Source organism: Bos indicus, chromosome 19 (assembly GCF_029378745.1).
Source record: "Bos indicus isolate NIAB-ARS_2022 breed Sahiwal x Tharparkar chromosome 19, NIAB-ARS_B.indTharparkar_mat_pri_1.0, whole genome shotgun sequence".
Classification (NCBI taxonomy): Eukaryota; Metazoa; Chordata; class Mammalia; order Artiodactyla; family Bovidae; genus Bos; species Bos indicus.
Window position 1 is genome coordinate 32,577,113 of NC_091778.1, and position 27,876 is coordinate 32,604,988.

The 27,876-nt window shown below is 56.3% G+C and overlaps 2 protein-coding genes across 7 annotated transcripts in view; one reads left to right on the forward strand and one right to left on the reverse strand.

The window, feature by feature from the left end:
- Nucleotides 1–10,417, forward strand: part of ARHGAP44 (Rho GTPase activating protein 44) — a 125,069-nt gene extending 114,652 nt beyond the window's left edge. For 4 of the 6 annotated variants that reach the window (XM_070773128.1, XM_070773126.1, XM_070773124.1 and 1 more), the window contains 5 exons: nt 1,388–1,405; nt 2,062–2,283; nt 3,674–3,831; nt 4,681–5,061; nt 8,965–10,417. In XM_070773128.1, coding sequence (XP_070629229.1) covers nt 1,388–1,405; nt 2,062–2,283; nt 3,674–3,831; nt 4,681–5,061; nt 8,965–9,104 — 919 coding nt within the window. In that variant the 3' untranslated portion in view covers nt 9,105–10,417. Of the gene's footprint in view, nt 1–1,387; nt 1,406–2,061; nt 2,284–3,673; nt 3,832–4,680; nt 5,062–6,895; nt 6,945–8,964 lie in introns of all 6 variants that reach the window. The other 2 variants (XM_070773127.1, XM_019981771.2) reach the window with 2 other exon arrangements.
- On the reverse strand, nt 10,386–26,998 carry ELAC2 (elaC ribonuclease Z 2). The gene is made up of 24 exons (XM_019981770.2): nt 26,688–26,998; nt 26,189–26,239; nt 25,998–26,068; nt 24,886–24,950; nt 23,573–23,630; nt 22,729–22,797; nt 22,322–22,426; nt 21,098–21,156; nt 18,514–18,572; nt 18,353–18,425; nt 17,766–17,878; nt 17,534–17,629; nt 16,761–16,899; nt 16,376–16,461; nt 15,389–15,501; nt 14,141–14,237; nt 13,476–13,614; nt 13,167–13,205; nt 12,951–13,060; nt 12,572–12,671; nt 12,368–12,488; nt 12,201–12,279; nt 11,607–11,751; nt 10,386–11,299 (listed from the first exon to the last, which is right to left on the reverse strand). The coding sequence occupies exons 1-24, from the start codon at nt 26,918–26,920 to the stop codon at nt 11,081–11,083; spliced, it is 2,439 nt and encodes an 812-aa protein (XP_019837329.2). The 5' UTR covers nt 26,921–26,998; the 3' UTR covers nt 10,386–11,080.
- Between the last annotated feature and the right edge of the window lie 878 nt (nt 26,999–27,876).

Sequence of the window (27,876 nt, forward strand, 5' to 3'; positions counted from 1 at the left end):
TGCGGTTGATGGTAGAAGGTGTCCCCCCACCAGCCCTGATCCCAAAGCCCACACCTCCCATCTCAAATGGGGAAGGTCTTTCGAAGTGAAAGAGAGTGTGATAAGAAAGAAAACCCGCGAGTATGAGACCGCCCTCCTTTAGGGCTCTTCTAGGAACCACAGGGAACAGCATCACCAACCATTGCAACAAAGTGGCGTCAGTTCGCTTCCCCAAGTGGAATGTTACGCTTTTTGCTCTCTTTCATCCTGATAAATTTAGAAGCCCAAAGAGCACAGTTTGCTGCTTGCCCCCAGCTTACTTTAAATACCAGGGGATGCCACTGGACCCTGCTGCAGAGTTTTGAGTGGCCTCCCGGGGTGACTGGATCCCCTGTAGAAGGTGCCTGTTTATTGGTGGGGGGTCCTCAGAGCCAAGACGACTTGCAAGCTGGTGGGTAGTGGATCCCAGAGAGAGACCAGCTGCCCCCAAAATGCCTTGGAGAAGAGAACTATTAACACATTATTGACCAGAGAGGTATTAACACCACAAACGTTAGCTTCTGCAAAAATGCCCCGGTCAGTAATGTGTTAACAGTGACACTAGACGGGCGGTGTGGTGGTGGTGGTGGTGGTGGGTGTCTCCCCTTCGGGGGGTCTCCCTCCGCTCTCCCCAGGGGAACGTGTGTCAGAAGGTGTCCCTTTCTGTGTGCATGGCTGTAGCACCATGGTCCTCTGTGCCCCTCATGGAGGCTCCCTCCTCACACATTTTCGTAAAGGACCACATCCCACCTGCTACAACCCATCCCCAACCTTGAAGCTTTGGTTTGAATCTTGCTGCACCTCTGCAAGGTGGGCAGACCATCACGGTGTAGCAGCTCAGTGCTCCTGGCCAGCGTGGGTGACAGCAAGGGGCAACCCTCTGCTTATCCCCAGTGGAGACGGGGGACTGCCCAGTGTTCTCCCTGCATGAACATCTGTCTCCCTTAACACTGGCAGTTTTAGCTCTTGCCATAGTCAGTGAAGGCTTTGACTACGTATCATGGCACCAGTCACCTCCTAGACCAGAGGAAAGGAGATTGACCACCTTCTAAATCATATAACTTAGAAAAGAGCAGATGGCTGCTCCTGTGGATTTTTTCCCTTCCTTGTGACATGCCCCCAACCCCTACCGCAAGCACCAGTGTCAGCTCTTCAGCTTCTGTCTGTATTCACCAGTGCGCTTGGTAGGATGCTCTTCACCTGTGCAGACAGAAAAGTCACTTTAACTGGAGAGACGGACTAAGCAAACAATTTCAAGGCTCAGTGGAAGCCCCAGGCTTAGCCCCTGACCCTGACAGAGAGCCGCTGTGTGTCCGGAGGCAGGCGCAGTGTTTGCCACACTAATGTCTGTGTGTTTCTGTCCCTGCAGCCTTAGGAAAATCCAAAGGTACAGTATCCTCGGGTAGCCATGAGGTCACGTGCATCCATGGGAATAGCGAGCGGTGCCTTAGCGAGCTCTGCAGGGGTGAATGTGCGTGTCTGGTTGCTTTGGCCGATGTACTCAGAGCTGTGTCCCCCCTTCTTGAAGTGGAATCGGGGGGGGGGCGGGGACTGACCAGAGCATGATCAGCCCCGCCCTGCTCTGTAGACCTTGCAGAGGTTGTAAGCCAGCCAGCGTCCTGGGGCTGGCCCGGGAGTCCTGAGTCGGTCCTGTGCTTCTGGACCCCCAGGTGACAAAAAGAAGGATGGATGTTCAGGTGTCCCTGCTGGTCGGTGCTCTCTTCTAGTCTGATGCTGCCCTCCCCCCTCCCCCGCGTCCACCCTCCACTTGGGAGGAGTGGGTGACCCCCCCAGCGAAGCCGCTCTCTGCTCTGAGGGAAGCTTGGGTTCCGGGGAGCTTGTCGGGCACGCCGCGGTCCTAAGGCCAGCGGTGCCCAGGCCGCCCCAGCCTGGAGCTGCGGGATGCTCCGCGGAACACGGCCGCCGCCTCGCTTCCTTGGTCCAAGAGATGCTCGGGGCTGCGCTGCTGGCCGCTTCGTGAGGGCGGGAGCCCGGCGCCCTGGGCGTGAGGCTAAGCCTGGGTGTCTCTGTGTCCCCGGCCAGCATGGGCGTGAGGGTTATGGACACGTCGTGGGTGGCTCGAAGAGGCTCCTCGGCCGGCCGGAAGGCATCCTGCGCCCCGCCTGCCATGCAGCCCCCCGCCCCGCCCGCTGAGCTCGCCCCGCCCCTGCCGTCGCCCCTCCCGGAGCAGTCCCCGGAGGGCCCCATGGTGCCCGCGCTCTCTCCATCCGGCCTCGGCCTCCAGCCTGCGGCTGAACGGACCAGGTAAGTCCGGGGCGCTGGCCCCCCACCCGACCCCCCGGGTAGGCTAGCTTGCAGTGCACGTGGATGAGGGGTTTCAGGTTTGCTGCACACGCTCAGAGCCTCGTGCAGTTGGTCATGTCCCCCGTCCCCTTTCTAAGCATCCTGGTTTGGCTTCTGCTTCATGCTGGCAGCAGGTAGGGATTCATAGCCCCTGTGTGATCAGAGGGGGTCCAGGCTTTTTGAGAATAGCATCCCAGGTGCATGTGTAAGGTGGCAGCTTGCCAAAGCAGGCGAGGAAGCTGAGTTCCCAGCTCCTCTGTCCCCTCCTGTACTGGTACAGCTTGTTACCTCTATCGAAGTTTAGAATTTCAGTGGTTCTCCTCTCCACTCCTCCTCCTTTAGATGCATAGGGGCCATTTTTACTGCTAAAATGGGAGCAAGTCAGGTAAAGAATGGAGGTGACAAGATCATGCATTTCATTCTCATGGAGGAAGAAAAGAGTTGGAGAGCCTGCTCCTTCCAGTGCTGGTTCCATGAGATTTTATGGAGAAAGGGCCTTGTCCCTCCAAAAATGGAAAGTGTGATCTGAGCCGGCACGGGGTCGCTGGTCCCCAGGGGCGCAGGGGAGGAACCCCCCCCCACAACCCCCTTTGAGAGGGGCATGGTCAGAGGGAGGGAATTCTACAAGCGGGGTTGCACAGACCCCTTGGCTGTTTCTCTCTGTTCTAAACAATTCAGAAAATTAGGAAAGCCACTTCACCAGGCCCACTGTGCATTCTGTTAGGAATTGGAAAAATTTTGGCGACTTTGGAAATCTGAACCTTTCAAGCCAGTCTTTGTATGCACTTGTGTGTGTGCACACATGCACACAGATACCAATCCCTAAGTGAAGGGGTTGCAGGATTTTTTTTTTTCTTTAATGTATAGAAAGTATTTTCCATGTGAGATGGGAAATGACAGAGTTGGCAGGGGCTGGAGATGACCCTGGATGGGGTGGTTGCTGATGGCTTCACCAGAGAGGGCAAGGGGTTGCCGACCCTGGCCATGGAATCATGGGCTTTGATTCTGTTTCAGGATGCAGGAGGGGAGAGAGAGGTCAGCAGGAAGCAGGGGCTGCTGTGGGGAGGAGGAAACTGGCAAAGAGGAGACTTCCTGGAATGGTCTGCTGGGGAGAGGGCCAAGGCCAGGAAAGGGCGCTGGCCGTAAGGGGGCCACCTGGAGATGGGAGTGGAGCTCAGGCCTTCAGAGCCCCCAGGAGGGGTTGGTCACCTCCACAGGCATCTTTGAAGGCCTTAAGAAGGTCTGGGAGGACCACGCCTGCCCAGAGAACATAAATTCAGTTCATGATTCTGATGCTGAAGCTGCCTGAGTTCAGGGACTGACTCTGTTTTATAACTCTCTTGTGTTACAGTGCTTCTAAAAGCAAAGAACTTTCTCCAGGATCAGGGCAGAAGGGAAGTCCGGGTTCTAGCCAGGGGACACCCAGTGCAGGCTCACAGCCCGGGGCACAGTCAGGCACGAGTCCGGGCCAGCCACCTGCGGACCAGAGCCCTCACACCCTCCGGAAAGGTACGTCATGGCCACCCTCATGACTAAATAAATAAAAGAGGGCAGTGTGGAGACTTACCCCGGGGTCTGGTGGTTAGGACTCTGCTTCCACTGCAGGTGGATGGGTTCAATCCTTTGTCATTGGGGAACTAAGATTCTGAATCAGAAAAAAGGAAAAAGAAGGAAAAAAGTAAAAAAGAGGGCAGTGCAGAGGAGTCAGGGCAGTGGTACACCTAGAACAATGCAGATCTGCCCACATCTACACCTGGGAATCTTAAAGGGTAAACACCTCCAGGGCAAGTACAGGGGACTGAGGGCAAGGATAGGGAAAAGACAGACTGAGTGATGGAGGCTCTGGGCCTCTGTGGCCGGAGGACTGGGTCAGAGGTCTCTGTTATGGCATCCCAGAGCCACTGGAGGTTCAGCCAGAAGAGCTTCCTGCCCCAAGGACGGTCGCTTTGTCCAGGGTCCAGTGTCCAGGTCCATCTCTAGTCGTTCCCTCCTGGACAGTGCATCCTCAACTCCCACCTTCTCCGAGCAACCCTGATACTTGTACCACTGTGAAGCGATGGAAGGACCCTGAACTCAGCCGCTGCCTGGGGGTGGGATGTGTGTGTGTGTGCGCACGCATGCGCGCGCGCCAATTACAGCAGGAATCAAGAGAAAAGGAGGAGACATTAGTGAACATGTGGGCAGATAGGAAAACCTGTAGTTCTAGGTGAATTTTTTAAAATGGCATCAGCTGCCCTCAGAGTGCCAGGAGCTGGGCGTGGAGGCACTGGTGGTGAGGGGTCGGGAAAAGGTGCTCACAGCCACATGGATGGATGGTGAGTGCCACTTAACAACCCTGTGTGCTGATTCGTCTTTCAGTTTCCAAGAAGCTGGCACCCATTCCACCCAAGGTCCCCTTCGGCCAGCCAGGGCCCCTGCCTGAGCAGCCTGCCGGCCAGCCATCCCCACTCAGCCTGTCCCCCACGCCCCCCAGCACCCCATCGCCCTACGGACTCAGCTATCCCCCGGGCTACTCCCTGGCATCAGGCCAGCTCTCCCCCGCAGCCCCGGCACCCCCACTGGCCTCCCCCTCTGGCTTCACGGGCGCCCTAAGCAAGTCGCGGCCCACCCCGAAGCCCCGGCAGAGGCCCACCCTGCCGCCGCCCCAGCCGCCCACTGTCAGCCTCGCCGCCTCCAGCCCACAGTCCTCAGAGCATCCCGTGCTGGACGGTGTGTCCCCCGGGGAGAGCATGTCGACAGGTAACCTTGGCGCGTGTGGCATCTGGGGACTTTGCAAGAGGTGGGCCTTGTTTGCCAGGGATGACCGTGCTGGAGCCACCTGTGGCATATGGGGTGGTCTCCTTAGAAGCCCCTCTGAGGCCGTGGACACCCCCAGGCCCAGTTGTCCTGCAGAGAAGGGGCTCCCTAGGGGATTTCTCCCAATTGAACACCCGCCAGCCTGGGTTCTGATCCTGCATCTGGGGGCTGAGTGCCCTGCGTCCTGGGAAAAGGCGGCTTCAGGAGGGGCTGGACTGTGATGGCAGAAAGTGGGATCACAGCACAGGTGTGTCTGGGGCTTTGCTCAGCACTGGCAGCTCAGGTACCAGTTTTCACTGTGAGAACAGAGGTTGAGAGACAAAGACATAGTTTCCTAATAACTAAACAAGCCTTATGGGCTTCCTGATAACTCAGTTGGTAAAGAATCCACCTGCAGTGCAGGAGACCCCGGTTCGATTCCTGGGTCGGGAAGATTCCCCTGGAGAAGGGATAGGCTACCCACTCCAGTATTCTTGGGTTTTCGTGGTGGCTCAGATGGTAAAGAATCTGTCTGCAATGCAGGAGACATGGGTTTAATCCCTGGGTTGGGAAGATCCCCTGGAAAAGGGAACAGCTACCCACTCCAGTATTCTGGCCTGGAGAATTCCATGAGTCCACGGGGTCACAAAGAGACATGATGGAGCGACTTTCACTTCACTTCAAAAAAGGCTTATTAGAAAAAGGTTTTTTTCCTAGCAAAATATATTTAGAAAGGGCTCAGTAAAGAACCTGCTTGCCAGTGCAGATGTGAGAGATAATGGGTTTGATCCCTGGGTCAGGAAGATCCCTTAGAACATGGCAACCTACTCCAGTATTCTTGCCTAGAGAATCCCATGGACAGAGGAGCCTGGAGGGCTACAGTCCATGGGGTCGCAGAGTCGGATACAACTGAAGTGACTGAGCATGCAATTTCAGACAAGATTCTGTAAGCCTGGTTCTTTGAGGGGCTTTGTGGGACAGGCCCATGACAACTAAAATTAGTTTTACTTTAACATCAAAAGTGGAGCTATTTTTCCTCTAGGAAAATGTGTAACCATAACCCACACACACCACACAGATACATGCATGCGAGCATGCTTGCACGCACTCGTACCACAGATACACATAAATCACACACAGATACACCATATATACACCTACTGTATATACACACCACACACACACACATACAAACACAGCTGTCTCCACGCAGACACGCCACACACACACTGGAGGGAGCAGTCTGGCCTTGGGTCCTGACTTGTGCTTTTATTCATCCCCACGTCTGCCCTCGGGAGTGAGGGTTCCGTTGACCACATGGAAGGAGAGCCTATGGGTTTAGTGCTTTGCTGCCTAGAAGAGACTAGTCCAGTGCACGTGCCTGGGGTGGGGGAAACAGATGTATATACCATGGGGAGCGGCCGTCTGGCGATCTGGCTTTCTTTGGATGTGATTAACAGTAAAGGCCCAGTTGCTCTGTCCACCCTGAGGCTCTTAAGACATTAAGGAGACCCCTCCCTAGAGAACCACAGTGAACACCACCTCCCTCCCGCTGGTGGTTCTGGAAGAGTCCCTGATGGATGGCGGGGGTCCCAGCCACCCCTGGTTCAGAGCCGCTGCCCTTGAGCGGTCATCTGGGGGGCAGCGGCCCGGCCCCTCGTCCCGCGGGGCAGTGGTCTGAGCGGTGTGGTCGTCGCAGTTTGCTGCGGCCCCCTGACTGTGCGTTGGGCATGCTGTGTCCGTTGTCGTCTCATCGTCTCTCTTCCTCTCTCTGCCTCCTGTCGCTGTGTTCTCGCAGCTGTGTGACACGGGGGATGCGGTTGTGGACGCGTGAGGGGGATTGCAGGGTAAGCGGTCCCGGCCTCACCTTTCCCGGCCGCAGCCAGGCCGCACCCCACGCTCTGCATGCACCCCGACCTGCACGGCAGCCTCCCGTGGCCTAGGGGCTCACCGGCCGCCTCCTGGCTTTTCTCAGGAGGAGAAAGAGGCTGCGCTCGGCTTCTCCCTCACTGTCCCCCTCCAGGGCCGCCCAGCCCCAGCTGCTTCCCACGCAGGCTTAGAAGGAAGGGGTGACGGCCCCCTCCCTCATCCCAGGTCTGTGTCACTGGATGGCCCGCTGGCTGACGACGTGTGCCCAGTGTTGGGGGAGGCACAAGCACCCGGAGTTTAGGGAGGGGCCCCCAGGGAGAGTACCTGCCTGGTCCTCTAGGATGGCCAGCAGGTTCTAAAGAACCCCTAGTGTCCATTCTAGAATTCACCCCGAGCTCACGTTGTCCCAGGTATGCAGCTAGCCAGGGCCTTTCTGTCCAATTCAATGAAATACTCTGGGAGCCCTCCTAGCAGTTTCTGCAAGGCCTCCTGCTCCCGTAAAGGGTAGAAGCTGCTAAAGAAACCAAAGGCAAGAACAGGCAGGAAGCAGGTGTCGGGGCCTGAGTCAGATGGGGCAGCCAGAGTGAAGCAAGGGGTCCCCTCTGCCCCCCAGAAAAGCTGCACATTCTGGACAGGAGTGGCTTTGCAGTGTCTGCCACCCACACGGGCCCCGTGACAGGCCTCCGGGGGCCTCTGTCCCAAGGACGGGCCTCTCCGTTCTCAGCCGTCTGCAAGGGTTTCTCTCCCACTGCATTCCAGCTGCCTGAGTTACCTTCCTGCTCAGTGTGGCTTAAGGAGTGGCCAAGGTGGCCGCCAGGTGGCTCTCCTCAGGCTGCGCGTCCTATACCTGCTTTGCCTGCGGGCACCTTCCCACCTGTGTCACCCCAGTGACTGCCAGGCCCAGGCGGGGTCAGAAGGCGCCCAAGGTCACACTCCTCCTGGGGACAGAGGCGGGGCTTTGAGTCCAAGTCAGGCCGGCAGGAGGAGGAGCACGGCCGAGGCGCGGACCCCCAACCCCCCACTCCCGTCTCTACTCGGTCAGGCAGGGGGCTGTTTTGGGGGTGGGGGTGGGGTCAGAGGAGAGGAGGACCTTCGTCCCAGAGCTTGCATGTTTGTGTGTCTTTGAAGACGGTGTCCACGCGTCTGTCTGTCCACTTGCCGTGGTCTTCCTTGGATGGAATGTTTGACAAAAATGGGAAGCCCCACCCCCATCTGCTCCCCCGTGGTGTGGGTCCTCAGTCCCCCACCTGGGGACGGTGAGGCTGAGCGGAGGCCAGAGCTCATCAGGCCCAGAGGGAGTCACAGGTCCCCTTAGCCCTGCGGCCCCGGGAGTCGGCGCTGCCGCCTGATGCCCGCCCCGCAGGGCCCCCAGCCCCGAGCTGCCTGCTGAGGTCTGGACAGACTGTGTGTGTTGCCTTGGGGACCAGCCCTCTTCCTGGTCTTTTTCTAGGAAGTGACGTTTCAGTGCCCGAGCAGAGGCGTAACTGGAGGCGAGCAGGATGGGAATGGGGGTGGCGGTGCCCACAGGGAGCAGCTTGCCCCCCTTACTCCCGGAGTCCTCAGGGAGACCCTTGTCCCACCTCCCCCAGCCCCTTAGGCATACATGTGTGGTCTTGAGTTGGGCCACTGTGTCAGGACCCCCTGTCCAGCCACGCACTTGAGAGGTGGCTGTGTCCCCAGGCTGTGACCGATCCCTGCAGACTCCAGGAAACTAAATGCAGCCCTGACATCCCCAATCCGGTGTGACCTGGCCCAGCCAGGGGGTGTCCTCTATACGCAGAGCCTGGTTCCAGGGGGTAAGGATCCGCTGGGCCTGAACCACAGGTAGGAATCTGAACCACATCCTGAACCACATCCAGGAATCTGGATGTCTGGGCCCATGGGCGGAGCGGGCCCCTTTAAGAGGCTGCATCAGGGGACCCCCGCACCAGCTGGCCCTTCCATGACACCCCAGGCCCCCAGCCTCTCAGCCCGCCCCCCACCCCTGCCGCCTTGCAGATCTGGTCCACTTCGACGTGCCCTCCATCCACGTGGAGCTGGGGTCGGCGCTGCGCCTCGGGCCCCTGGAGCACATGCGGCGACACTCGGTGGCTGAGAAGAGAGACTCGGAGGAGGAGTCGGAGAGCACGGCCCTGTGAGCAGCACCGCGCCCGCGCCTGCACACGGCCCTGAGAGCAGCACCGCGCACGCGTGTGCTCACGGCCGTGCAGTTGCGGCCGCCGCCAGGTGGGACCCCTGCGGATGGCCACGTGGCAGGTTTCTGTGGTGCGGATGTTTTTTCGTCCCCTCTGGGTGGTGACTCTGGCCTTTTGTTTGATCTTTGCCTTTTGACTTTGTGCCTATTTTGATCCACTTTCGGCCTCCACGCCAGGCGACCGCCCTCCCCACGCGAGGGCTTGTGTCAGAAACATCCTCTGCAGGGTGGGTGTGCGCGGCTCCGTGGTGGTCAGCCTGGGGCTGCCTGTCACCCGTGCTGACGGCTGCCGTGAGTCCTGCGAGGTCCGCCAGATGGTGCAGAGCGGGGAGGGGACAGGGGAAGGGATGGGGCAGGGGGCGGAGCGTCTAGCTCTCAGGAGCCTGGAAGCCTGGGGCCCTGGCCGGCCTTCCTCTTCACAGCAAGGAGCCGGCCAGGCAGACCTTCATCCGTGGGCTTTGATGTAAATGGCTGAAGACAAAATTTAAGTTTTACTCCTCCACGCTGTGGAATGAAGCTCCCTTTACTATCTTACGGTTTTCTATTTCTGAATTTTAAAAATGATCTTGAGTGTGTCTGGGGGACCCAAATGTAACTCCCCAGGCACCCCCCCCAAAACTTGAGATGTGTCTCAGTAATTGCAGCCCTCCAGGGTCCCCCAGCTCACTAAGAAACGGGGTCATTTTCTGGAGGTCAGAAGTGAATAGCAATAATCCTGTCACCCAAAGCCCTAGAGGGGAAGGGGGCATGGCCCATGGAGCCCCCAGGCCCACACCCCCAGCCGTGCGGTGGGCAGAGCTTGGCTCACCCTTCCACAGAGTCCCCAGCCGGCCCCGGGGAGGAGACCCTGGGGGTCTGGTCACACCTGGGACGGAGGGGGAGAGAAGTGGATTCCGGTCATGCATGCAGAGTCCAACCTTACAGTTTTATCCTTTTCAAATAGAATACCTAAACTGGATATAATATTTGTATATATGAAATCTATATTTGTTTAATTTGAGCCATTCAATCTAAACCCATGTACAGGTGTACAATGAGAGATTTAAATGCTTTGTTATTTTTCCCAACCAAGTGTAAAGTAATCCTCCTCCAACAGTGGGACTTGCTGATTTCTGATGTTCCCGGCTTTGCTCGCTTCCTGGCAGGGCAGCTCAGTACCCAATTTGTAATGGAGCCCGGGGGATGACAATTACCTTTCAATACGTGTACAAATAGTTGTCAAAAGTAATGTTATTAAAATAGATTTATTATCCCTGAGCGTGGCCTATCTTCCTGTCTTAACAACAAGCTTGAGGGGATGCGGGAGGCGATGCCAGGGACTCCAAGGTCATGGTGAGTCCAGTCCTTGGTCTCTGTCTCAGCACCTATGTCTCTTTAAAGCTCCCCCCCTCTCCTCCCCGGTGGTAAGAACACGTGAATACTAGCGGTGTCTGTGAGAATCCACCCCCTTCTCAGACACTGACCTCAGTGCTGTCCAGCCCTAGGGGGAGGCCCGGCCGCTGGCCCCACGCGGTGTCGCTCCACACTCCAGTCTGTTTATGCGGCAGGAACGGCAGCCCATCTCTGCGTTCCTGGAACCACTGCACACCCACCCATCATGGTCCGCAGCTGACAGTCCACAAGACTTGACTTTGGCTAAGACACCAGGCTGCAGAGGGGTGCTGGCTCCCCGGGGATGGACTCCGAAGGTCGCTGCCAGGATCAAGTTGCTTCCAGGCACCCTGGGCGCCCGCAGTGCAGAGCTGTGCCCCAAGACCCTGCTTGGCCGCAGCACAGGGACAGAGCACTCAGGGTCCAGACGCCACCTTCACAATGTCCCATCCTTGGAGACACCATTCCTGAGGCTGCGTCCCCAGCCCAGCGCTCGTGCTGGAGACCGAAGGAAGCCACGGCCTCCCGCCACACTCCCCAGCCCCACGTCTACTGGGCCCTGGCCTTCTTGCTCTGTGGGCTTAGGGGATGCTCTGTGGGGGCGCGTTTCTGTGGTGGCTCCACGTCCTCCCCGGCGAGCAGGGCTGCCCGCACTTGCCGCAGCTCCCGGCGCTCCCGGCGCCCCTCCATCTCCTCCAGGTCCCCGGCGAACAGGGCCTTCAGTGGCGCCGTCAGCCTGGGCACCGTCGGGAGGTCCCCCAGGCTGACCTACGAGGCAAGACGAGGCTGTCATGGCTCGCAGGCACCGGCCACCCTCACAGGCAGACTTGGCTGGAAGACTGGCCCAGCCGTGGGGAGAGGAAGCCAGGCTCCAGAGGCCCAGCTTTACTGCTCAGAGAACGCCATCCCCGGGCCCTCATGGAGGGTGGCTCATGTGTCATAGCTGGGCCTCCACGGGGCTTTTGGGGGCCTGTGCCCCAAGGCTCTGTGCCAGCTGTGGTGGGCAGCAGGCCGAGCCCGGCCATCCACACGGATGGAGGCGCCTCTCCCCGCCCCGCCCAAGGGGTCCCCTCACCTTCATGTGGTCAAAGGCGATGCCCACTTTCTCGTTGAAGTCAGGGCTGAAGAGCGGGATCTTGGCATAGCGCTGGCTGAAGTGGGTCAGCATGATGAAGGCTGCGCTCATCCGCATGCCCACGCCGATGGCCTGGGAGGTGGTGCTGCACACATGGGTCAGCGGGAGGCTGGAGGAGCAGGCCGCGCAGACCCTGGCCCAGCCAGACACCTGGGGGCCGCAGGCTTCCTGCCGCCGACACAAAGCCACCCCAGGGCCCGTCTTCCCACCTCCCCCAGTGCAACCCAGGCTCTGCGTTGTGGGACTGCCCACCAGTGAGGGCCTCAGGGGGACAGGGGCCTCCCACTTGGGGCGACACACTCCTCCCTTAGATCGCACTATGACCCTGCCCCAGCCCCGCTTCCCTGGCTTCAGCATATTTTCAGTTCTTTCCTGAGCCACACCTCCTCCAGAGCCTTGCCTTAGAGGTGCCGCAGAAATAAAAGTGGAGGCTGGGGAGCCAGCCACTCGGGGTCAGAAGCCCCCACGGCCCTTGGTGGGAAACAGGCTGGCCCAGCATCAGCTGGGGAGCCAGACGGACTGGGCGCTCTGTACCTGTGTGTCTTCTCCACAGCTTCCTCTTCCAGACCGTCTTCCAAGGTGGCCTCGTGGATCAGGAGGGTGGCATCCTTCCCTGAAGCAGCAGCACAGGTGCCAAGAATAAGCCCTCTGCCTGGGGGCCACAGGGGTCTGGGGGCCACACAGAACACGCCCCTACTCACCCATCTGGACCAGAGCTTCACAGGGCATGGTGTCCCCCGAGTAGACCACCTTCCAGCCAGACATGTGGACCAGCGCACAGCCGAAGGCATGCTTGCAGTGCCGGACCAGGCAGGTCTGGAACTGGAGGAGGGGTGGTGGGCTCACAGCCAGCCACACGCTTCCGTGGCCCCCACCTGCCCACCTGCGCCCAGGCCTCCCCCTACCTCTTCCAGGCCACAGGTTTCCAGCAGCAAATTTATCAACCTTTCTACCTCGGGGCTGGAGACCTCAGCTCCCTTCTGAAGGCATTTGGCAGGAATAACACTGTGAGAAGATAAAACATTTAAGAAAAAGAACGTTTAATTTGATGTTCAAGCCACCGACTAGAGAGCCCCACTATTACAAAGGAACAATTCAGTGCTGTCACTGAAGAAGCAGGGTGCTAGGCCTGGAAACCGTTTCACAGAGAAGTGCTGGCAGAGATCTAGACTTGCGGATGGAAGTGAAGGAGGCCGGGAGAAACCCAAAGCGAAGGGCCTTTATGAGTGGGAACCAGCCAAGGGTTTCCACCCTCCCCGGCTCTGCCGCCCGGCCCGAGCCCACCTGACGTGGTGCAGCAGCGGCTGGCACTGGTTATGGTACTGCTGCAGCCAGGTCCGGAGCTGGGTGGGGGCGACCACGAGCAGGGGGTGGCAGGGTCTGCCCAGCGATGCCTGCAGTGGGGAGAGAGCAGATGTTTCAGTGGAAACGGTGTGGAGTGGGAGGAGGCGTGTGTGTGCCATCACAGGACAAGGGAGCAGTACAGTCCAGTGGACTCACCAGAGCACGCTCTCTCTGTAGCAGGATGTTCAACAAGCCCTGGGAGGAGGAGGGGACACAATCAGCCTCATGCAGACCCAACCTCCCTCCCGAGTTGGGGCCCTGGGACCCCAGCTTGCAGTCCCTGGTTGCCGTCAGCCACCCACCTCTGATGCCCACCACCCAGCTGCCGCCCGCCTCTGGCTGAAGGTGGCTCCAAGCAGCCACCTGGCCAGGGGAAGCCCTGTGGCCTCAAGATTAGGCTACCGGGTTTTCCTAAGACACCACGCCGGGTGGGAGTCACAGGGCCCGAGGAGGGAGCCCACTCACCGTGTGGTGGTCGGCGTGCAGGTGGGACACGAACACGGCAGCCAGGGAGCCCAGGACCCGGTCCACGCCGTCCCCATAGTGGCGGCACAGCTGCCCGAAGGTGCCCTCCCCGCAGTCCAGCAGCAGGGACGTGTCGGGGCTGTGGGGGACGGGGGCGGGGGGGACTCACTCAGGGAGGAGGGCAGGGCAATACCTCAGCCCCACCCAGGGGGGCTGCCCTCAAGGTGAAGGCGGCCTCACATCTGTCCTCCTCCTATCAGAGGACATCCCGACGCCCCGGGACATACACAAGTGTCCTCGGAGTCGCACAGATGCTGGGCATCCAAGAGAGGGTCTGTGTGGGAAGCGGAGCCTGGCGGCAGGTGCACCACGACGCTGGTGGGGGCGGTTAGTGACTAGTTCACAGGAGGAGCCGAAAGCCCAGTGAGACCAGGTGATGGCTCACAGCACACCACCTGCTTCATCCAAAGATGACTGGGCGTCCAACTGCGCAGACCCCCCACATCCAAGTCAGCTACTCGGACCACCGTCACCTTACTGCCCGACCCCTCCCCGGGCACTCCAGCCAAGACTGGCCTCCAGGGATTAAAGGCTGCACCTTCTGATTCACCTGGGAGTGGGGCAGGGTCCCCCCGCGGGCGGCGCCTCCCTTCAAGGGTTCATACCTGATGTTGACGAGCGTGGAGCTCACGTTCCGGATCTTCATTGGGATCGCAGACCCTGTCCCCAAGAAGACCACTTCTGGGTACTGGCTGCTGGTTGCTATGGAAAAACACATCGTGAGCCAGCCCTGAGGTTAAGTACAGATCCCCAGGAGGGGGTGATGTTCAGACCAGAAGGGGCGGAAAGCAGAGCAATTCCACAGGCCCAAGTCTCTTGGTGGTGAAAGTTGCTCAGTCCATGGAACTCTCCAGACCAGAATACTGGAGTGGGTAGCCTTTCCCTTCTCCAGGGGATCTCCCCAACCCAATAATCAAACCCAGGCCCAGGTCTCCCGCATTGCAGGTGGATTCTTTACCAGCTGAGCCACAAGAGAAGCCCAAGAATACTGGAGTGAGTAGCCTATCCCTTCTCCACCAGGTCTTCCTGACCCAGGAATCGAAGCAGGGTCTCCAGCACTGCAGGCAGATTCTTTACCAACTGAGCTTTCAGGGGAGCCCCCAAGTCTCCTATGAGATGATATAACAGGGGGCCCCTCTCTGTGCTGTCAATCAGCTCAGACCTCCAGGCTGAGCCCACCTGGCACAGGTCCCGCCCTGCTGGGAGGGGCTCAGGGGGGTTCACTCTCTGGGAGGAAGAGGCACAGCCTCCTGGATTCTGAAGCATGGGGCCCCACAAGCCTTGCCCAGCCAGACAGGCCGCATGTGCACGCGCACGAGCAACAATACAAATGGGGCTTTAACGTGCGAACCTGAAACCTACCCCGGCAAGCGCAGCCAGGGAGGCATAGTCCTGAAACTCCAGCCTGGCGCTGACTGGCTTGAACCTGACCCCGCCTTCTGGTCCAGCCTCCTTTCTCCACTTCAGTTGTGAGCTGAGACCACCACCACTGGGGAAGCCAACTACTGCAGAGAGGCCACGGAGTTCCCCAAACTGTCTTCCCATTGGGGCGGGGGAAGCCCGACGCGGTGAGTGACGGGGCCAGAGTCCTCCCGTGGACCCTTAAAGCAAAGCTGGGACCACCCCAGGTTCTGCCCAGAACCTCACCCGAGGTCCCAGACCCTCATGCTTGGCTTGTGTGGGCCTCATCACCTAACTTCCGACCTGACTGGTCTGGGTGGGGGCAGGCACTGGTAGTAAACAGACCAGAAGGCCCTGGGGTTAGACAGTGTCAGGCTGACCCTGCGCTCTGTGCTGCACGAATGCCCTCAGGAGGGCAAGCCCGGGAAGGGCTGGTCCCTGGTCTGCCTCACCCTCTGGGCTGTCCTGGGCTGTCTTCCTATACTCCTGCACGCTCTCCTGGAAGTTGGGGAGCTCCAGGGCCTCGGCGATGAACTCCTCGGGGTCACAGGTCAGGACGGCATCCCTGCAAGAAGGTGGTAGAATCGGGACAGAAGGGCGCCGTGGCCGTGAATGAGACCTGACGTCAGCACCGACCCTGGGGACTGTCTGCAGGTGCTTCCACCTCTCAGTCACGCCGTGGCAGACCCTCCCCAGCCCAGCGGGTCTCACACCTCTGGTCCTCAGAACCTCGCAGCTCAAAGCGGGCCGGGCTGGCCCTGGCAGCACTGATAGTGGGCAGGGGCCTCCCTGACCTCTACTCACTAGACCCCAGTCGTGCCGGGCATCCCCCTGGGGGAGGGGAGGAGGGCTCTTAAAGGGCCCCAACTATTCAACACAGTGGTGCCCAGGGTCCAGCCACCTTTCCAAACGTGGTCCCCTTGGACCATACTGGTGTGCACAGGACACTTCAAATTTTTAAACACTGAAGACAGAGGGCAGTAAGCACCTCTCACGTGACTGGCTGCAGGGTGAGCCGGGTTCACCAGGTGCCTCAGGCAGGGCCGGCCTCTGACCCAGTACCCCTCCCCCACCCCCACTTAAGAATCTTCCAAGGAAACCCTGTTCCACCCAAGGATTTTTATGGAAGGCACTTGTTTCGTTAACATAGCAGGAGGACTGCAGGGCCTCCAATGAACAAGCACCCCCACCTGGAAACCTGGCAACAACCTTGTTCTGAAGAAAAGCCCGACAGTGTATCAGGCCCTAAACCCACAGTATAGACATACCTCTTAACACGCCCCCACACCCCGGGTCAGAAATCACAAACTGGTAACAGGCAGTCTTTCAGGGTGACCGGATGGCGGGTGACTGACTTTCCTGCTCGGAGGCAGAGGCCACGTGGCTGCAGACCTGAGACACTGACCACCCCCCCCCCCCACCCCCGAGACCACACTGACCTCTGCCACTCCCGCCGGGGCCGGAGCTGGTACTTAAGGAGACACTGGCCTCGGACCGTGGGCACACCCTGGGTAGCACTGCCTTCCTGCAAGAGATGGAGCTGTGACCCATGGGGGGACAACAGGGCCAGAGAGAAGTCACTACCTGAGGGCGGGGGCCAGCAAGTGGAGGTGGGGGGGTTATCTGAGGGCAGGGGCCCGCGAGTGGAGGTGGGGGGCTGCTACCTGAGGGTGGGGGCTGGCGAGTGGAGGTGGGGGTGTTATCTGAGGGCAGGGGCTGGCTAGTGGAGGTGGGGGGCTGCTACCTGAGGGCGGGAGCCGGCGAGTGGAGGTGGGGGGGTTATCTGAGGGCAGGGGCCGGCTAGTGGAGGTGGGGGGCTGCTACCTGAGGGCGGGGGCCGGCGAGCGGGGGGAAGATGCCGGGGTGGATGAGGCTGAGCTGGGTCTGGATCTTGTGGCTGCGCAGGTTGTGGACCGACTCGCAGGTCTCGTTCAGAACCAGGTGTTCAGTGTCGGGCCCGAACCTAAGACAGATGGACACACGGTCGTCATGGTGTCTTTCTGGGGGCACTCCAGCCCACGGGGTGGTCATGTACTGGGAGCGCTCAAGAGGGTGAGTGACCTGTCCAGAGGTCACCCCGAGTGGCCAGACACAGCCCAGCTCCTCCTCAGAGCCCAGTTCAAAGCCTTTGGGAAACCAGGAAGAGTTCTGGGGCTGGGGACTCGGGAACACGAGGGAGCACGGGGATGAGGGGAGGAAAGGAAGATGGTGATGGACGCCAACACTCAGACCCCGAGGGGCAGAGGACCAGGGGCGCCAGCAAGAGAGGAGTCACCACACGCCCCAGTCCAACCCCAGCCAAGTCCCTCCACCCAGCCCTCAGGTGGGCGGTGGGGAAGAGCAGGAAGGTGCCCAACGTGGACTGAGCTTCTAAAGCAAGGCTGCTACTTTATCCTCCACGTGTCTTATTTAGGAAACACACACGTGATCATCAACACAGGCAGGGTTTGTTCCGAGGTGAGGGTGTGGAGGGTGCAGGCAGGAAGCCAGCCCCAGGCCAGCAGACGTGTGCCCGCAGCGCCCCCTCGCGGGGACTGTCTTCACAGCACAGACGCCCCCAGCCTCCAGGGAGGGCAGAAACCTGGGGGCCCTCATACCTCTCCATCCACTGCTGGTATCTGCTGTCCAGGAGCACGTGCTCCGGGGCCATGTGGACCACCAGGGCCACGGGGGCGTCGGCCTTCCCTTGGTAACTGGGAGGAAGCAAGTGGGAGCTCTGCTAGGTCCAGTGAGGCAAAGAGTGCAGACCTCAGACTGGGCAGCAGGAGCCCAGACCTGCTCTCCCAACCAATGTCGGTTCTCACCTCCCTCCAGGAGGGCCCTCCTCACCTCCTGAAGGTGGTGTTCTCACACAGCGGCTGGATGAACCCTTCGTCTGGACATTCTACTACGATGAAGGTGATCCCGGGGTCCGGAGGGGTGCAGATCTCTTCAGGCAGAATCTGTGAAGTCCCCGGGGTCACCATGTGCTCCCAGGGCAGGCCCCCAAGTCCCCAGTGTTAGCCCCCTCAGGGAGCGCCCACACCTCCGGCCCTCTCTCCACAGACACCAGCCGGGGCCGGCCGGCCGGAGAGGGCATTTCACACTCGGCTCTTGGCAGAGTCTCGTCTTTACATCCTCCCACCCTGGTGAGGATGTCACTCCTTGGGGTCACACGCCTGAAGTCCACCCTGAGGGGGTCTCCCCTGAACCCAGGGACAGGGACAGCCCTCATCCTATCAGGAAGACCCCCAAATCCTAAAGGGAAACCCCCAGAAATGCCCCCATGTGGCCAGCACTGATGTGCAGGACAAGCCTAGACAAGCTCAGCTCAGTGATGAAACCCAAGCTGCTCACTCCCCTGTAAGTGGGGCCCAAACCAGACAGCGACTGTCCGGCGTCCAGGCCCGGCTTGTGCCTGCCAGGACCGCACCCACCTCTCTCCCTTCGTAGGTGACGCTCTTCCCGTCCTTGACGGCAGCAATGATGGGGGCGATGGCGGCTGTTCCGCTGAAATGACAGGCGAGGCCTCGGTGAGGGCGGGGCCCTGGGGGCGCCCTGTGCCCAGCAAGGCCCCCCCAGACACCCCGCCACTCACACTGGGAGACCCAGCTCCTTCGCTTTGAGCACCAAGAAGTTTCCCTTCTTCACGTGGAGCTGTGAGGAAGAGGACAGCACGTGAGGCCAGGGTCTGACGGAGAAGCTCGGTTTCCACCAGCAGTTTCACAACTGGTTTAGCACTGGAAACCGAATGCTTTAAAACTGAGCTGCTTACTTCCCCAACCTTGTTACCTCCTTGTCCATCTAATAAAATGCCCTCTATTCCCATCCCAAGTAAGAAGCGTCCTCCAAGCATCTGGAGGAGAGATGCTCGCTTTGTTATCCTGCGCTGGTCAAGTGACGGCCAACGGAGCGTCACCAGAACAGAGTCCAGCAGAAACAGTCACGGATCCACTGTGTGACACGGCACTCCGGGGACAGGGAAACTGTGGGTGGTTTCTCTTGTTGACTTTTCACATATGTGGCAAAACTGTGCTGCTGCTTTTATACCGAGAGAAGTTAAAATAAAAAATTCCCAGTGTTGTCTTATGTTAAAACGGAAAAAAATCCTATCACAAAACCTCATAATCATCATTCTGTACTTAAAAACTTGCACAACTAGAGGGGCCTCTGCTCGCAACCAGAGGAGCTCCCGTTCACAAGCAGACAGGAGCCCCTGCTCACAACTAGAGAAAGCCCATGCAGCAGTGAAGACCCGGCACCGCCAGAAATAAACAAACGTAATAAGGGCTTCCCTGGTGGCTCAGAGGTTAAAGCCTCTGCCTGCAATGCAGGAGACCTGGGTTCGATCCCTGGGTTGGGAAGACTCCCCTGGAGAAGGAAATGGCAACCCACTCCAGTATTCTTGCCTGGAGAATCCCATGGACGGAGGAGCCTGGTGGGCTACAGGCCACTGGGTCGCAAAGAGTCAGACACGACTGAGTGACTTCACTTTCACTTTCTTTCAATAATGATTAAAAAAGAAAATCTCTTACCAAGGTGGGTATAGAGAGAACGTATCTCCAGATAAAAAAAGCTATTAATTGAGCCCAGAAATAAATCCACATACCTACAGTCAACTGATCTTCAACAAAAGGGGCAAGAATATATTAACACAATAGGGAAAAAGACTTTCTTCAGCCAGTGATGCTGGGAAAGTTGGACAGATCCATTTAAGTCAGCGAAGTTAGAACACTCCCTCACACCATACACAGAAATAAAGTGGCTCAAAGACTTAAATATAAGACATGACACTGTAAAACTCCTACAAGAGAACACAGGCAAACGTTCTGACATAAATCATACCGATGTGTTCTTAGGTCAGTCTCCCAAAGTAACAGAAGTAAAAATAAACAAATGGGACCTAATCAAATTCACAGCTTTAGCAAAGGAAACCATACACAAAATGAAAAGCCAACCTACACAGTGGTAGAAATATTTGCAAATGATGCAACTAAAAGGGGTTAATTTCCAAAATATACAAACAGCTCATAAACTCAACAACAACAACAAAAGCAACCTAACGGAACAACGGGCAGACCAAAATAGACATTTCTCCAAATAAGATATATATGGACAGCCAATAGCTATGCACGTGAAAAGATGCTCAACATTGCTAATTATTAGGGAAATGCAAATCAAAACTCCAATGAAGTGCCACCTCACACCAGTCAGAATGGTCATCGTTAAAAAGTCTACAAAACAATAAATGCTGGAGAGGATGTGGAGAAAAGGGAACCCTCCTACACTGTTGGTGAAAATGTAAGTTGGTGTAGCCACTGTGAAAAACAGTATTAAGGTTCCTCAGAAAAGTAAAAACACAATTACCATACAATCCAGCAATCCCACTCCTGGCTATATCTCAGGAGAAAACCATAATTTAAAAAGATATACGCACCCTAATGTGCACTGCAATACTGGTTACAACAGCCAGGACATAGAAGCAACCCAAACATCCATTGATGGACGAATGGATAAAAAAGATGTGGTATATAAATATATATATGTATATACATAATAGACTATTACTCAACCATAAAAAAATTAAATGCCATTTGCAGCCCCATAGATGGGCCTACAGATTATCATATTAAGTGAAGTCAGAAAAAGACAAATACCATATGCTATCACTTATTCGTCCAGTCTAAAACAGGATACAAATGAACCTATCTAAGAAAAAGAAAAAGAAAGACTGGTCACCAAGCGGGAAGTCCGGGGTGGGGGAGGGGAGGGGAGGATTGGGAGCTTGGGATTAGCAAATGCAAACTATTATATATAGAATGGGTATAAGCTCCTACCGTATAGCACAAGAAAATATCCTGTGATAAACCGTAATGGAAAAGAATATTTTTAAAAAGAGTATACATACACACGGGTATAACTGAATCACTTTGCTGTACAGCAGTAGTTAACACTGTAAATCAACTCTATTTCCATTGACTTCAGAAACTTAACCTTTCGCTATTTCTGAAGTTCAAGAGTGAGGCTCACAGTCAACTATGAAACATGTCTCCAAAGACTGACTCTGGTTGGAAGACAATCTGGACACATACACGAGCACAGGTGGTTTACTGGGAACCAGGGTGGGTTTTCTCTGATCACAGAGAAAGCTGCTACCCTCAGATCACCAGACACATGCTCACCTTACAGACGAAAGCCACCACCAAGGAGGTGTCCCTGCCACGCGCTTTCCAGCCGACACCTGAGAAGAGACAGTCCGACCGTGACCAGGCGAATGGCAAGGCTTCCAGGTGTCACAGATCAGTGGTCATCTGACACCTAATCTGGCGTCACACAAATTTAAACGGAAGGAACTTTGGATACAAACACACTTGTTTTTCCCTCAAGCAGAACTTTCTTTTTTTTCTAACTCATGTTGAGATTCAAGTAAACAAAAATGCAAAAACTCAAACCAGAAAAGAGCAAGTGAAGGGTTTTAAAATGTTTTATGTTTTACCTAGAAGTGGAGATGAGAGAAAAAAATAAGCTGTAATGTGCTTTATCAATAACTCTGTGAGAAATAACATAAAAGTTGAAAGGCCTACAAAAATGTCAGTCCTCACTCATGCCATCCAAGAAGGACAGTTCACAGGGCTGGGGCCCCTCGGTCCTCAGAGCAGAGGCGGGAACTTATCAAGCTTGCCCATCCCTGGACCACAGTGTCCTCAAGCAGCCCAATTCCTCTGGTAGGTCTCATTCTGGAATTCTGATCCCGTTTCCCAGTGGGCTGTCATTCTGGAAGAGGAGGCACAAAGCCACTCTTTGACTGCTTTGTCAGCTTGGCTGTTAGGTCCTGCATTCACAAAAATTAACTGGCATCACTGCTGCCTCAATGAGACACAAACAGTTCATCGAGCCTTCTCCATCTGCTGACACCAACAACGTGAGAGCAGTGTTCCTGTGTGTGTGGTTTTGCCAACACGACACGTGCACACGCAAATACTGATTTGCTACACGTGAAATGGGAATTCAAAAAAAATCCAAAGACTCGGTAACGAATTGTACAGACTTAATGATCTGTACTGTATAACGAAATAAACAACATAATTTTGTACTAGAAAATGGGAAACACAAAAGCCTCTGTATGAATCATTTGCCAGGCCCTGTTCTCCTCTGGATAAACTGGACCCAAAGCTTGGGCCCCCACCCCCCTGCTACAAACTGGCCCTTAAGGCTCCGTGCAGCCACCTTTATGACAGCCTCCTCAGCTGCCCGCAGGTGTCCTAACGTGACAAAGAAAAGTGTTCTGCACAGAGAACTTCCTTAGGACAAAAACTTGAATGGAGAGCAGAAGGAAGCAATGGACTAACAGACCCCATGTCCACCCCAGCCCCCTCGACAGCACATTGCTGACCGAGCACCATTACCGTCCGGGCGCTGCTCCCCGTCAGCTGATTCCGCGAGTGGAGGTGGCTGTGGACTCAGCCGCTCTGGACTCTGCACAGGCGGCTGCTGACCGCTCGTCTGCTCGCCTGGTCGGTAGGGGAGATGAGCAGATGACAGAGCCCTTGGGCGAGCTCACAGCCAGTTGCCCACTACACTGGCCTGTCCTCCACTGGCCACCAGCAGTTTCTCCCATCCCCCCGCCTTCCTCAACTAGGACCCACCTCCTCCCGCTCCAAGAAAATGTGGCTTTCTAAATGTTTGCCTGTGCAGCTCAGCTTGCAGGATCTTAGTTCCCTGACCAGGGATCGAACCTGGGCCCTGGCGGTGAAAGCATGGAGCCCTAACCAATAGACCGCCAGGGGTCCCCCCCATGTGGCTTGGTACTCACAGTGGATGGGGATCTGGAACACTGTCATGGTCTCATCCTTGTATTCTGGTGCTGAGTGGGGCCGCACGGCTGTGGGGAAAAGACCACAGGATAGTGACCGGGGCAGCAAACACAGGCATGAGAATCACCTTGAGATCACCACCCATGAGCAACCGAAGTGCTTTGGATTTTTGCATAAATCTGCATTAAACCAAGAATTTCTAAGTAAATGAAAATATTTAGGGAGGCAGCAAAAATACATCTTCAGCCGTTAACGTTTAACACAGCCACGTGAGAAGACGTAAGAGGATCACTGGTGATGAACCGCCAAAAGAAAATGAAGCCGATGGTTTAGTGTAAGAGACCCAGGTTGACACTCAGCACTGCCAGGCCAGGGAACCTATGCTCTCAACTCTGAGAGCCAAGACACGTTCTGAAATAAAACACCAGCGTTCTTCTACAGAAGAACCAACCGGAGATGCCCCTGGCCCGGCTGGTACCTCGGTCAGGCCTCTTCCCATCAACTGGCCACGTGCTCCCAAAAAAACTGCTCCCAGCCCCTCTCTCTGTGAGGGATCCAAGGCCACTCAATGGTGCCACCCACCTACAGGGCCAGGAAGGAGCCTCAGGGCCCCAAGGGAGACCCCATCCTGCACACACCCCATTGCTGGCAGCTTTTGACTCACTCCTGCCTTCCTGCCGTTGTTTAAGGGGATGAGGTAGGGGCAGAGAAAGTGCAGTCAGCAATAGGTTCAAAATTCATCTCACATGGATGAAGCATTTAAGTTTTAACGTTTACTTTGGTCAGCTTTTATGTATTCTGATTTGAGAGAAGGGGGCATATGAGTAGTTATCAAGGACTTACCCAGGTCTATTCCTTTCAGTGGACCAGAAAATATTTTGATAGCTTCCAGATACTTCTCCTAAGAAAGAAAAACGAGGAGGACGAAACACATGTTCAAGGGTCAATACATGAGAGACGCTGGAGGCAGCAACATAAAACATACTTCAGAGAGCACTTTCAACTTTCTTACTGAGTGTCCACCACAGGTAAGATGCCTGGGAGTCAGCAATGAGAAGACAGGGTACCTGCGCTCACAGAACTTAGAAACCAGGGGAAGAGACAGAAATCATAAAAACAACAGCAAGCAGCTGTGGGGCTGAGCGTCCTGCACAGGAACAACACAGGAGACTGGGGGCCAAGCAGTCTGCAGAGTCGCCGGCGGCGGGGGGCCTCCCAGGCCAAAGCCCTGGAGCCGAGCCCGGAAGTTTGGGAGGACACAGGAGAGAGAAAATTATCTTGGCCTGAGACAGGTGGGGGCTTTGTGAAGCGCTCAGAGCTGGCCCCACAGCCTCGCCGTGTGGCCGGGCATAGATGCAGGGCAGGTGAGGGCCGGGGCCAGCGGGACCTGGGGGCCACGTGACGGTATCTGGACTCTGTTTACAGAGACCTGTGAAGGGTTTTAGGACGAGGTGACCCGCCTTCCATTCCACTTGAGGGATCCCTGTGGCCGCGGGGCTGGACAGTCACGCGGGTGGAGGAATGGATGTGGGAAGTGATGGCAGACCATGGTGGGACAGAGCTAACAAGGAGGACAGAGGGACGGCTGCGAGGCGTTATTCTGGAGACACATGTCACAGGCAGGGCTGGTGTCTGGCTGCCTTTTCCCCTAGGACCTGGGACGTGAAGTGAACCCTTATACCAATAATGTGTTTATAACCTCTCAACAGTGTTGTAAGCTGGCTTGGAGGGTACAACAGAGATGTCTGAAATTTAATAAATAAGAATAGAAGTTGTTCATGTTGAGGTTTGACAGAAAACAACAAAATTCTGTAAAGCAATTATCCTTCAACTAAAAAATAAATAAATTTTAAACAAAAAAGAATAAAAGCTGACATCTTCTGTCTACATGGTGTGAAACAAAGTGACCCAGTGCTCTGTTACCTTGTTTAATTCGTAACACCTGCGACCCTTTCACAGCTACAGACACTGAGGCTCCAGGAGGGAATGTGACCTGAGCCCAGTCAGAGTCAATAAGGCTTGGACTCAAGTTATCTTTAGCTTGAAACGCAAAGTGTTTCCACTGCTCTGAGATTTCTCTGGAGGGCAGAGGGCCGATGTGCAAAACTGGAAATTCCTGTGCAAGTTAAAATGGAAGGCTCAGCTTTGAGACTCACCAGTTGTGGAGGTCCAGAAAGCACACACTTTGGAACTCCGGTTTCCTTTAAAGTGAGGATCATTCCTTAAAAAAAACAAAATGAATAAACTCAGATCTCTCATACCCCTGACTCGCAGTCACCGCCAGGAGGCGCACTCCTTACTTAACTGGCTGCTTTTCCTACTTGCTCTAATTGCAGAGTTAACAGGGAACACACGCAGAGCAGACTTGGGGCTGGCTAGAGGTTCAAGGGACACTTACTCAGGACTTGATATTAGAATGAGGCACCTCGGGGGCAAAAACCCACCGAGTCAAAGGATGGCACCAATTCTGCACCCTGGGCACGTCCTCACCTCATCTGAGTCTCACTCCTGGGGGATGAGATGGGTCCAGCCTTTACTCCTTCCTACCTGCTCCACAATGTTACAGAATGTGGCAGCAAAACAATCTCGATCTTTCTAATTGATGGGCAGAAACAAGGGGGTAATTGGGATACCGGGCTTTCCTGGTGGCTCAGTGGTAAAGAATCCGCCTGCCAATGTTGGAGACTTGGGTTTGATCCCTGGGTGGGGATGATCCCTTGGGGAAGGAAATGGCAACTCACTCCAGTATTCTTGCCTGGAAAACTCCACAGACAGAGGAGCCTGGTGGGCTATAATAGCCCACAGGGTCACAAAAGTGTCAGACACTTCTTAGCGACTAAACGGCAACAAATCTGGATACTGGGTCTCTGTGTGTAGCTGATAGTCCCAGTGGCAGACATAATGAGTTGGCCAAAGAGTCTGTTAAGCAAAGACCCAAACCATCTTCTTGGCCAACCTAATATTTACTGTGATCTGCATTTACTGTGACCACACACTCCAGTTGGTCCCGCACCTCCAGTCCAGCAACTCAATAAATGAGGTGGGTGATTAACACCTAAAGGCAGCCTCCACATTAACACCACTTCTGAGCCACACTTTTTGATGCTTCCTGCTGTAGCTGATGGGGCAGGCATAAAAAGAATTCCAGCTCCCCTGGACGTCAGGTGATGGGCAAAAAAAAAAAAGCGGGGGTGAGGGCGGTGGAGAAGGCAGGTTAAAATCCCAGAGACCTCCCTCCAGCCTCTGACCTGGACAAGAATGGACTCACCGCACAACCCGCCAACATTAGACCAGTGCATTCGGGTCAGGAATATGTTGTCCAAACGGGACACCTTCAGCCTAAGAAAGAGAAAGCGCTGGAGCAGGACACAACACACTGGCCAGGGACCCTCTCTTCTGCTGACCCCCGTGTCAAAGCCGCACAGTCATCCCCGCCCCGCAGGAAGAGGGCTGGCTCACTTGTGCTCCTGCATGAGTCGCTGGACGCCTTCCCCGCAGTTGAAGAGATACCTAGAAGACGAACATCGCACCAGAGAGTCAGAGTCTGTAAAGCTTCTGCCATCGATCGGGTGCTCTGTTGTACACCGTTGAGGGGAGAAAAAAAAAACCCTGAAAACCCATGTGGTGCTACCGGCCGAGTGTCTGCTGTTAGGACGCTAGGTTTTGAACCCTCCTCGGCAGACGCGAGGAGGGGGCTGGGGTGGGCCGGTGCTGGGGTCCTCTTCCATTACCTCCTCCGCACATCTGCCCACTTCACACACGCCCCAGCCATGAGGCGCACGCGAGAGGGCTCTGCCTAAGGGTCAGGGGCGCCTCCCGGAGCCGCACGGACGGGGCAGTACGGGGTGCGGGCTCTCGCATCCACACTGACAACCCGGTGATCAAGCCTGGGGTGGGGGGGGGGGGGCTCGGCCAGGGGACACCCACCCCCCACCGGGCCCCGGCGCGGCGCACGGACCGGTTGAATTCGGAGAAGACGTAGAGGGCGGCGCCCGCATCCCGGCCGCCGGCTGCCACCACCTGCAGGTACACGGTGTTCGGGCCCCCGGGCCCCCATGACGGGCCGCGCTTCTCCCGCGTGCGCAGGTGCCGCAGAGGGTCCTTGGGCGGCCGCGGGCGGCGCGCCGGCCCCTGTGACATGGTGCGCCCGGCCGCGCACCGCAGCCCCAGCAGCGAGCGGAGTGCCCACATGCGCAGCCTCCTCTTCCCGGACCTGAACGCAGCCGGCGGCCTTGGTCCGCATGCCCCGACAGCACCGCCCCTCCACCCGCGTGGGGCCCCAGCCAATCAGCGCGCCGCTAGCCTAGCTGCCCGCCTACGCGAGGCCTCACGTCCAATAGGGAGCGACCTCTCCGCACTGCCCTTGTCAATTGGTAGTGGTCATAGAGAGGAAGAATGCTAGAGCGCCCTGAACGGCCCCGCCCCTGGTCTCTTTTTGGTTTCCCCTGGCTGTTCTTTCCGGGAATCCTCCCTCGTCTGGGCGGGGCTTCCGGGGGCGCGGGGCGGGACTTCCAGGGGCACAGGACCGGAAAGGAGATGCGGGCGGAGGAGCGAGTTCTTGGAGTGGGCTTAGGCTCACGCGCTGGACACCGGTTCCTACCTCTTTTTTTTTTTTTTTTTAATTTTATTTTATTTAACTTTACAATATTGTATTGGTTTTGCCATATATCAAAATGAATCTGCCACAGGTATACATGTGTTCCCCATCCTGAACCCTCCTCCCTCCTCCCCCTCCATACCATCCCTCTGGATCGTCCCAGTGCACCAGCCCCAAGCATCCAGTATCGTGCGTCGAACCTGGACTGGCGACTTGTTTCATATATGATAGTATACGTATTTCAATGCCATTCTCCCAAATCATCCCACCCTCTCCCTCTCCCACAGAGTCCAAAGGACTGTTATATACATCAGTGTCTCTTTTGCTGTCTTGTATACAGGGTTATTGTTACCATCTTTCTAAATTCCATATATATGCGTTAGTATACTGTATTGGTGTTTTTCTTTCTGGCTTACTTCACTCTGTATAATAGGCTCCAGTTTCATCCACCTCATTAGAACTGATTCAAATGTATTCTTTTTAATGGCTGAGTAATACTCCATTGTGTATATGTACCACAGCTTTCTCATCCATTCATCTGCTGATGGAC

Bases quoted from the DNA above. Each gene is read 5' to 3' on its own strand.
- ELAC2 (XM_019981770.2), bottom strand. From the start codon at position 26,920: ATGTGGGCACTCCGCTCGCTGCTGGGGCTGCGGTGCGCGGCCGGGCGC. The intron at 18,573-21,097 runs GTGAGCATGTGT...TCTTCCTCACAG, and splicing joins TGGTGGCTTTCGTCTGTAAG to CTCCACGTGAAGAAGGGAAA. The intron at 13,061-13,166 runs GTGAGTCCACTG...TCCCCACTGCAG, and splicing joins TACAGAGAGAGCGTGCTCTG to GCATCGCTGGGCAGACCCTG.